The 11,450-nt window shown below is 35.2% G+C and overlaps 1 protein-coding gene across 1 annotated transcript in view; it reads left to right on the plus strand.

Annotated features, from left to right (window-relative positions):
- The window catches only part of SMCHD1 (structural maintenance of chromosomes flexible hinge domain containing 1), a 159,524-nt gene extending 148,616 nt beyond the window's left edge, over positions 1 to 10,908 (plus strand). The window contains exons 46-48 of the mRNA XM_003924806.4: positions 2,914 to 3,072; positions 3,387 to 3,501; positions 9,865 to 10,908. Of these exons, the coding sequence (XP_003924855.3) occupies positions 2,914 to 3,072; positions 3,387 to 3,501; positions 9,865 to 9,889 (299 nt within the window). The 3' untranslated portion in view covers positions 9,890 to 10,908. The remainder of the gene's footprint in view (positions 1 to 2,913; positions 3,073 to 3,386; positions 3,502 to 9,864) is intronic.
- The last annotated feature ends 542 nt before the right edge of the window (positions 10,909 to 11,450 follow it).

The following is an 11,450-nucleotide window of genomic DNA, read 5'->3' on the forward strand; positions in this document are numbered from 1 at the left end:
TGGAATAACTTACATGAAAACAAACCAAAGAAAAAAAAAGCACTGAGGCCCAGAGCACAGTGGCTCACGCCTGTAATCCCAGCACTTTGGGAGGCCAAGGTGGGCAGATCAGCCTGGGCAATACCGTGACGCCACATCTCTACAAAAAAATAAAATAGTTGGGCCTGGTGGCTTGCTCCTGTAGTCCCACTTCTTCGGGAGGCTTAGGTTACTGTGAGCGGCAATTGTGCCATTGCATTCCAGCCTGGGTGGCAGAGTGAGGCTCTGTCTCAAAAACACAAAAACAAAGCACTGAGCAAAATATGTGAAAGAATAGTTTTGAAGACTTTGGATATTAACCAATGAAGAATGGCGATTCCTGAGACATAGGAATCAACTGAAGTAGCCCTATGGTTGCCTCAGCTTACTACATGGAGAGATTTTCCAGACTATGTAAAATAGAAAGGGGAAACCCAGGAAGGAGCTTTGATTATTAAAACATTGCCAGTCTTGTTTCATTTATACCCACCCTGTCACAGCTTGCCTCTATCTTCCTCTTCCTGGGTGGGTTATTTGAAGCAAGTCAAAGCGGAGGTTCTAGTGTATTTTTTCTCATAGTTTTTCCCAGTCATAAGTGTTTATCAGTTTTGGGGGTTTTTTGCCAGTAGGTTTCTTAGAATTATGTGTAGCACAAAGTTTGAAGAGCACTAAATATTATTTACAAAAGTCTGCTTTCACATCCAAACTGCATAAATCCTTCAGTGGTGAGAAAGTTGCTCCAGCCTTCTGTTAACCCATGTTTGGGCAGTCCTTACACACTTACCTAATAACAGCCTTTCAGATAATACTTTCAGTCCTTTTGTGTTGTTTCTAGTAGCTTTGCGTAGTCATTCTCCCAAACATGTTGAAATAACCTGTCTTTCTTAATATTGTAACTCATGTACATACAAAATAAGCGTTATTTTGTATGTAATATTGTAACTCATTTACATACAAAGCAAGCGTTATTTTGTATGTAATATTGTAACTCATTACATACAAAATAAACATCATTTTGTATGTAATAATAATTACATTGCTTTAATGTGGAATTACAAGTGCTATCAGACCAGAATAAAGTTCTAAATAAATTATATGGCATAAGGAACATAAGGATCTTATTGTCACTCCGTTTCACATTAAGAATTTGTATTTAAATATGAATATATTCACAGGCACACACAGATGTGTATGTGTAATTTGGTCCCTAATTCTAAGTGTAGATTTCTAGAAAATTGGGTAGATTTTTTTTTCAAAAAAACACTACTACTACTCTTGACCCTTATAGAATTAATTTCTTCCACAGTTTTATATATAGACTACTTATGTATGTTTGTTAAGTGATTGAGTGTTTATATGTCCATTCCTCTAGATATTGATCATCTTGGTGTATGACTAGAGCCTTATCCAGATGCTAAATGTTTTAGGTTTTGCAAGCCAACTGGCAAAATCAAGGATATTATTAAGATATTTATATAGCTGTTTAAAATATAACCATTTTAAAATGGATAGGCCAGGCACACTGGCTCACTCCTATAATCCCAGCACTTTGGGAACCCGAGGTGGTCAGATCGCTTGGACCCAGGAGTTCGTGACCAGTCTGGGCTCAAGCAGTCCACCTGCTTTGGTCTCCCAAAGATTGAACAGCATAGTGAAACCCCATCTCTACAAAAATTAGATAGGCATGGTGGCTTGTGCCTGTAGTCCAGGCTACTCATGAGGCTAAGGTGGCAGAATCACCCGAGCCCGGGAAATTGAGGCTGCAGTGAGCAGTGATTGTGTCACTGCACTCCATCCTGGGCGACAGAGTGAGACTCTGTCTCAAAAAACAAAAACAAAAAACTGAATAAACCATCCTTGGCCCATGAGTGGTACTTTATAACCCCTAGCCTAGAGTGTAGTCACTATTTAATACTTAGTGTCTAATAAATCATGCAGGCAGGCAATAATCTCAAACCTGAATAATGTAATACTATTTTTGAAATTTCAAAATTTATGGCAAAAAGAACACAGGATTATTATGGGAAAAAAATGGAACATACAGGCAAGCACCATGAATTTTTTAAAAAACTCATTATTCCCAAACCAAACATTGTTAATAATTTACTGTATCATCTTTTAGCCTTTTGTCTATACATATAGGAGTATATATAGTTTAAAATAAGTTGGATTATTCTAACAATGTTGTTTTATAGTCCTTTTCTGTATACTATTCCATACTTTTCCCAGGTCATTAATTTAAACAATGTAATACATGTTTAAACAAAGTAAGGAAAGTTAAGTTTTTTGAAAGTGAAGTATTTTTCTGAGTGTATTTTTTTTAAATTCTGTGTTTAAACATAATAGCCATGCCTTTTGGAAGCAAAGATTTTCTCTTTCTACTTTACAAAGAATAAGAACAATTAATGAGTTGCATTGCAGCCAAGTTTGAACCACAGGATGCTCACTGCCAGTTACACTTACAAATGTTTTTATTAGAAACCCCTTGTTACTCACCAGTTTTCATTTGGGAAGCAGTGATTTTCTAACAATACAATATTTAATGTATTTGCCTTCCCCCTGCCAAATTTGCCCACATGGAATTATTGAATATCAGACAAGATATAAACATTGGCTTGAGAGAGTGAGCCAATAAAACAGAGCACTTTTATATAGAGAATTCTTCCCTGAAAGAGAAATAAACTTAAACAAAGAAAATTAAATTTAACAATTTTGTGCTGGGATCTTAACTATGCTTTTTAAATTTCATTTGTTTATATTGAATGTTTTATGGCTTTAAAAGTAGCTCCAATATGATACCATAACACAAATCCCAGTTTACTAATTTTTTTTCCCTAAAACGTGAGTTTGGTGTGATAGCAGTAATTTAATCAAATGTCTTTGGTTTCTTTACAGATCTTCTTCAGCAGTATCGTTCTGCTGTATGCAAACTAGACAGTGTGAATAAGGATCTTAACAGTCAATTAGAGTACCTTCGCACTCCAGATATGAAGAAGAAAAAGCAAGAACTTGATGAACATGAGAAAAATCTCAAACTAATAGAGGAAAAACTAGGTAAGTCTTTACTCTTTGTTAACTTCTACTTTCTTTATATGAAGATAAATATTTATGATGAGAGAGAATCCAACTACAAGAAAAAAGAATGCAAATGATTAAGAACTTAAATCAACAGAAACTCTTAACCTCTAAGTCCTATCTGTTAAATGGTTATAAACTATTCTTTTACCAGAAGTAGTAAGAGGCATTCTCAGTATTCTTTCTTAATTCTTTTTCTATAAATTATGGCATATTCATGTTTGCATTTCTCTCATCAAATAATTCCATTGTTTTTATTATAAAGCAACTTTCTACGTTTTCCATCTTCACAGGTATGACTCCCATACGTAAGTGTAATGACTCATTGCGTCAATCACCAAAGGTTGAGATGACAGATTGTCCAATTCCTCCTAAAAGAATGAGACGAGAAGTTACAAGACAAAATAGGTGAGTCTGTTATGACTTGAAAACTATGCTTGGGTAGTTTACCAGAGTTCTTGGGTCTCATCATACATTTTTTTGGTTTTTTTTGAGATGACGTCTTGCCCTGTTGCCCAGGCTGGAGTGCAGTGGTGCAATCATGGCTCACTGCAACCTCCACCTCCCAGGCTCAAGGGATTCTCATGTCTCATCCTCCCAAGTAGTTGGCATGACAGGCGTGCACCACCCTGCTTGGCTAACTTTTTGCATTTTTTTGTAGAGATGGTGTTTCACTGTGTTGGCCAGGCTAGTCTCAAACTCCTGACCTCAAACAATCTGCCTGCCTTGGCCTCCCAAAGTGCTGTAATGACAGGCATGAGCCACTGCTCCTGACCAGGTCATCATACTTTAAAAAACAGAATGAGTTCATGTCTAATTCTTTCCTTGAGCCAGAATTAGTATTTTAAATTTAAAAAAAAATTAAATGATGATAATGAAGATAAAACTTAAGGATCATATTCTCTTAGGATAGATACCCAGTTAACTTTTGCTAATTCTTTAGAAATGTTATAGTTTATGTTATGTTAAAAGTCATTGTTAAGAGTCAAACTACTTTTCTGTTGTTTGGCTCACTACATTTGCTTTCATAGGATCAGTAACTTGATAATTATAGAATATGCAAAAACATTTGTAAATTACTTATTTTTAAATTGCTTCTAATTTTCGGTTTGGAGAATCAGATGCCATTTAGATGACCCAAAAACCAACACAGCCATTTGCACCCTAACTTCATAGTAAGAAAACTGTCCCTTTTAGATTAAATATTAGTAAAGTCATCCCACAGAAGGATATCATGGTACTGATGTTTCCTTTATATTATTTCAAAAGGTTTAATTGTATATTGTACCTGAATACTTTTCTCATATCAAATCAACCTCAGAGGAGTTCCCTTGAAACTATGGTGTTTGGAGTTGGTATTCTGTGTCCTGTCCATCTGCATATTCTGCATTTATTCAGTTAAGATTTGAAATCTCACTCTGTGCTGTATGTTGCTGGGTGAATAAAACTGACATGGTTCTTACCTCCATTGGAATTCTGGAATTCTGGGCAGTAGAGGGACAATTTAAAAAGTAAACAAACTTTTTTATATTTATAAGGAATGAAAAAGTCAGGTACAGTGGCTCACACCTATAAACCCAGCACTTTGGGAGGCCGAGGAGGGGTGGATCACCTGAGGTCAGGAGTTCAAGACAGCCTGGCTAACATGAGGTGAAACCCCATCTCTAATAAAAAGACAAAAATTAGCCAGGCATGGTGGTGCACACCTGTAATCCTAGCTACTTGGGAGGCTGAGGCAGGAGAATCTCTTGAACCCAGGAGGTGGAGGTTGCAGTGAGCAAAGATCACGCCATTGCACTCTAGCCTGGGCAACAAGAGCAAAACACCCTCTCAAAAAAAAAAAAAAAAAAAAAGTTGCGGTGAGAAAATAATGAATGAAAAAATGATAAAGTAATAGAAAATAATAGAGAAACAGTATCAGTTGTCAGGAGAGGTACATTGAAACAGAACTGAAGGATGGTAAGGAACCAGCCATATAGGGATTGGTTTCAGTCAGAGGTTGGGAAGGAAGCATGATGCTCTCAGAAAATCACAGGTGTGGCATGTTTGAAGAACTGAAAAGATGCTAGTAGATAAGGCATGGTGTGCAAGAGGGAGAGGGCCAAGCTGTGGTTGGGCATAGAGGCAGAGTCCAGATTATGAAACTCCTCCCTCATCATGTTGCAAAAAAATTCTATTTTAAGTTCATTGATATATTTTGCGTATCACACATGTAGGCATGTGAATGATGTGTTCATGGGCATGAGGTTTATACAGACTGTTAAGCTGATTATTCAGAGTGTGTTGGGGCAATTTAACATCAGAAAGACTCTTTGCAGTGGATTTAAACATATAATGTTTAGAGATCACGAGTTCAGAATGATGTAAAAAACCCTCATTGGTCATTGTTGCTGGTTGCTAGGGTACCAACTTGTAACTGAAAATTTATATGTTCATATAGAAAAGACATGTGCTCTGTCTTCCTTGTATGAACTATCTTTCAGGTTACCAAATAGTTACAGAAAGTTCTTCTTTGTAGAAAGTCTTCTTTGGAGAAAGTTATTCTATTGGTTAAATAATGTGGTGTCTGGGATATACTCAAATACTCCAGGAAAATAAAGTGACAGAGGATATCAAAACAAGACTTGGCAGAATGTTCTAATTACTGAAGCTTGAAATAAGAAATTCACTATATTATTCCCTCTGCTTTTATGTAGGTTTGCCATAATTTTTTAAAGAAGTATTTTATGATGACTGGAATTATTTTTCCAGTGTTTAAGAGACCAGAACCCACTTCCCACTAAGGAAATTCCTCAGGCGCAGTTCTAGGCTGAGATGTAAGGGACATGTTCTTGTGCCACAGTCTCAGCACTAAATTTGCCATAGACCTTCCCGTTACTACAACACTATTATAGACATTGATTTGGATCTTGTTATTTAAGATTTTATAGCAATTCAGAGAGACTATGGGTTAAACTTTATTTTTTCGTTTATAATATTGTTGGTAGTATGATCATCAGTCTCTCATATATACGTATATATATACACATACATATAGTATAGATTTAGTGTTGTACTATATGTGAGCCACATATATAATTTTAAATTATCTAGAAGCCATATTAAAAGCAAAAGAGAAACAGTGACAATAATTTTAGTAATAGATGTTCTTGAAGCCAATATCCTAAATATTATTTCTACATGTAAACAATGTTAAAAATGATTAATGAGCTATTTTACATTTTTTTTTTTTAATACAAAGTCTTCAGAATTCAGAAGACAGCAAATGTCAATTAGGACTAGCTACGTTGCAACTACTGTGGAGCCACACATGGCTGGTGGCTACCATTTTGGACAGCACAGGTATAGAAAGAGCTGACAATCATAAAATCATGTGTCCTATGCATCCTTACCCCTGTTCCATCCTTCAGAGGCAACCCTTGTTTTAACTGTTAATTTTTAGTTACTCTGTTGTTGCCTCCACTTTTAAAGTTACATTGTTATGACTGTAAATATTGTTCAGTACTAGTCAAACTTGTGTGCTAGAATTACATTTCCTTCTCTATAGGGGTCTAATGTCATGACTCTTACTTAGGCCACCAGTTAGTGCTCCAAACCTCAGGCTGAAATAAATCTTCCTTACTCTCTGATTCTTAAAATCATGTTAAGTGTTATTCCAGTTGTTACTAGGACTCTTTCTTGTATGCTTTTAATTTTTCTGGAGTTTTTAATTGCCATCTTTTTTTTTTCCTTTCCCTATGTATCTTAATCACACCTTCTTCCTCCTGTAACAGTGACTGGTAATTGTGCAGGCCTCCTGTAAATCTGCCATCCTGGGTCTTCCTTAGCTACTCTCTTGGATTGTATCCACTGTTTATTGGATTCTGTGTCTTTCTCTGTCTTATAAATTCCTTAGAAAAAATGTATAGGAAGAAAACTTGGAGCCCTTCCATGTCCAAAAATGTCTTTATTTTGCATTCACATTTAATTGAGTTTTTCTGGGGATGACAGGATAGAAAAAAGGCTAGAATATACTAGAGGAGAATGGTTTGGGAAATAGTTTATAAATAATAGGAGACAGATTATGCCGGATTTAGCCCCAGCAACGCTTTGGACTCAGAGTCAGTAAAACGAAAGAGTGAGAAGTCCAGCTCCAAACAGGGAGAGTAGCAAATAAAAAGGACAGAACAGAATGGAAAAAGAAAGGAAGCCACAGCCTAGAATGTGTTAATTTTCAAACCAAACTTTGAAAGCTTTGTTTCCTTGCCATCAGGCATAAAAAAATGCCACTACAAAGTTAGATGACAATGGGAATGAATTAAATGTTGGTATATTGGCTTTTGGTAGTTGCTGGTACCCTAGGGCCTAATGCTGGCCTCTGGGAACCAAAAGACTGATAATTGGCTCTGCAACTGCACAGTTACCTATTTTTTTAACTCAACAAGTTTTACTTATTTATTTATTTTATAGAGATGAGGTCTTATTTTGTTGCCCAGGCTGGTCTCAAACTCCTGGGCTTAAGCTACTCTCCTGCCTTGGCCTCCCAAGGTACAGGGATTACAGGCTTGAGTCACCACACTTGGCCCAACAGCCACATGTTTAAAGCAAAACCTCTGGACCCATGACCTTGCTTTGCCCTATCCCAGTTACAGTTTCCACTCAAAAGAGACTTGATGGTAAAAGTTATATTTTTATAAAAGTAGAAATTCCAGCTGGCAACATAATCCTCTTTCTTAAATGTAATTGTAAACCAGGGATCATCACACATCTGAGGGTAGCCAGCAACATGAGAGACAAAATTCAAGATAAGTGCCAATATCAACCTGGAGGACAATTTTAAAGATACTAGACCTCTTTTATAAAATTAAAATTACTACATAGCAGAAAGGAGCCAGGACAAGAATGAATAAACAGATTATAAATATTATTGCTGAAATAAAAAGTTCAATAGGAGGATTAAAGTCAAAAAAGAAAAATTCCCAAATACAAAGATAGAAGACGTAGAGAACCAATTCAGACTATTAGGAATCCAGAAGAAGAAAATGGAGAAGGAAAAGCTATCATGTGGAAGAGAATTTCCCAGGGATGAATGAAAGGCACAGACCCATTGAACACCCAGCAACAGTGACTGACATACTCACTAAGATACTTCATAGTGATACTGTATCATATCAAGGAAAGGGAGAAAGAATGTCAGTGTTTTTAGAAAGCCAAAGAACCATATTTTCAGTACAGCTTTTGGTACATGGGGAGACATATGCACACACAGCTATCATTTGTTTAGCTTTGTGATGGCAGTATTTGAAGTTTAGGTTGAAAATTTGGTGTATTCTGGACTATGACTTTCTCCCCTTTGCATCCTGATTATCTTCAGGAAATTTGTTAAAATCACTGTTAGGGATTTTCTCATCCTTAGTCTTTTCCTATTCACCATAACTCTTTTTTTTTTTTTTTTTTTTTTTTGAGACGGAGTTTCGCTCTTGTTACCCCAGGCTGGAGTGCAATGGCGCGATCTCGGCTCACCGCAACCTCCACCTCCTGGGTTCAGGCAATTCTCCTGCCTCAGCCTCCTGAGTAGCTGGGATTACAGGCACACGCCACCATGCCCAGCTAATTTTTTGTATTTTTAGTAGAGACGGGGTTTCGCCGTGTTGACCGGGATGGTCTCGATCTCTTGACCACGTGATCCACCCGCCTCGGCCTCCCAAAGTGCTGGGATTACAGGCTGAGCCACCGTGCCCGGCCCACCATAACTCTTTAATAAACCTTATACTCTCAAAAGGTCAGAGCATTTGAAATAAAATATCTTAACAGTATTGAATATTGGTATATTTCATCCATACAATCAGGAACAAATTTAATAGTAGGAAAGGAAATAGGTACATTATATGTGTCTGTATATTTATGTTTATGTTTTTATTTACATATGTATACTGAATATATATTTGTTGTTTGTCCTTACAGATCATGTACTATGTTTCATCAGCTTTAAGATTTCATTAACTATAAGAAATGACATTATTTTATGAAACATTAAAGAAAAATGTTGCAAATTAACTCATACATGATAAAGTACATATATGATAAAGTACATGTATTTCAGAGATGTTAAATGCCAGAAAAATCTTAGAATCCATTAAGTATGCTTAGCAATATATGATACTATACATTAGGCTCCAATGTTTTCTTGAATGGAGACTTCAGTTTTCTAAATCATTTTCTACTTATAAAGATTAAAAATTAGTTCTGTTAAAAATGTGTATCTTCTATTTGGAGATGGCAGTTCAGGGAACTATTAGAAAATATTTAAATATATCTGAATTTTTTAAATCTGTAGGTATATATGTCAAGGTGTTCACTTTGTTCACCTCTACATGAATGGGATTATGAATATTAAATGTTTTATTTTGCTTGTCTTTATTTTGTGACTTTTCTGTAATAAGCATTATATTCCTGTTCTTAAAATAGTAAGTTTATTTAAGGAAAGGGAGTAAAAAGCAAAAATCTGCAGAATTCGGGTCTGAGATAATACCATTTCAAAGCACTGTGATACAAATTACTTATATATGTCATATACTGTGTGTGTTTGTGTGTTAACTACTTTGGGGCTTGTTTTGCATACATGTGATGGAAATGATTGTATATAAGGATTTAATTAAATTTGTTTATACCAAGAATTATAATTAAGAGAACATGGTTTTATTGGCTATTTAAGCATTCAGATATGAGGGAGATCAGGGAAAGGAAACCTTTGGTACATAAAACTTTTTTTTTTCTTTTCTCCTCGACCAGGATTATAACCAAAACAGATGTATGAGAGGTGATAGAAGAGGCCATTGGTCTTACTAAGAATGCCTTGCTTTCTGCATCTCTGTTTCAGAAGACCAAGAGAGTGACTTACCAGACTGAATATTTCTGGGGACAATACAAGTAACTGGGCATGAATTTCCATTTCTATTCAGATGGGACTGGAAACAGCCATTCAATTTTATGAATCTTACTGAACAATATGGATTTACTGGAATTATTCCAGACATTATGCCCTTTGGTTGTCATTATCTTGCAAATGTATAAGAGGAAAATGTGCTAATGTGGCACTGACTCTAAAACTGGCACATGGCATTTATTAATCCTGAAGAAAAGTGTGTGTACTGTTTTTCAGTATAATTATAATGAACGTGTTAGAACTATTTCTTGAAAACCGTTTTATTACTTTTGCGTGAATTTATTTAACAAAGATGTCTTGTCTTTTGTGTAAGGAAGGTTCTAGAGGCTAGATATCTAATTGTAAATATGTGAGGGAACTCAATGCAGAATTCAGGATAAAAATTTTAAAAGCACAGGTATTTGGGAATTGAAATGTTAAGATACCCAGAAAACCATTAAATTGATGAGTGAACTTGTGAGAGTGGTGGCATTTCAAATTTCAAAAGACTTACCCTGTATATACATATAATATTCAGCAGCAGCAAGTTTTATAACTACTGTTTGACTTTATTAATACTAGAATATGTAGTCTCAGCCTTAATTCTACATTTACATTATTTTGTAATTTTTTATTACTATTTTTAAGGGGTTAAAGAACATACATTCTCACATTAATGTACTTTCTGGTAGAAAGTTGCTGCAAAAACATTTGAATTGTATATTTACTCAAGATAATGTATATCATATATATGTCTTTGTGTAAGTTCAAGGCTATTGATCTGTAAAGTTATTTTGTAAGGACATACATTTGGTAAGTTTCTGTCCCAGGAAATGTATGTGTTTTTAAACCCTTTCTAAATATGCAGGACGTTAATAAACAAGATTGTTTCTTCCCTACTGAATAGATAAGTGTTTTTCCTTTTTAATATTGAAAGCTTCATATAAGTTATCTTTTTAAAAAACTATTATGGTGTTAACCTATCTTAATAATTGGAAATCATTTAAACTGTTGTTACAGAAAGAAACAAACAAAATGGCAATTATAGAATTACCTATGGAGAAGATTGGCTCCTATAGTACTACACATTGAGTATCCCTTATTCTAAATGCTTGGGACCTGAAGTGTTTTGGATTTTGGTTTTGTTTTGTTTTTTGGTTGTTGTTGTTGTTTTGAATATTTGCATTGTATTTACCAGTTGAGCATCCCTAATCCAAATATCTTTTATTAGAAATTGGAAATGCTTCAGTGAGCATTTCCTTTATGTGTCATGTCTGCACTCGAATGTTTTGAATTTTGGAAGATTTCTGGTTTCTGATATTTAGATTAGGGATACTCACCTGTACAAATAATATTTGGACATTAGATTATATGAAAATGATTGATAGATAAGAAAGGTTAAAGAGAAATGACTTCTTAGAAACTAGACTTGAAAGTATAATTAATATGTGGA

This window comes from Saimiri boliviensis, chromosome 13 (assembly GCF_048565385.1).
Source record: "Saimiri boliviensis isolate mSaiBol1 chromosome 13, mSaiBol1.pri, whole genome shotgun sequence".
NCBI lineage: Eukaryota > Metazoa > Chordata > Mammalia > Primates > Cebidae > Saimiri > Saimiri boliviensis.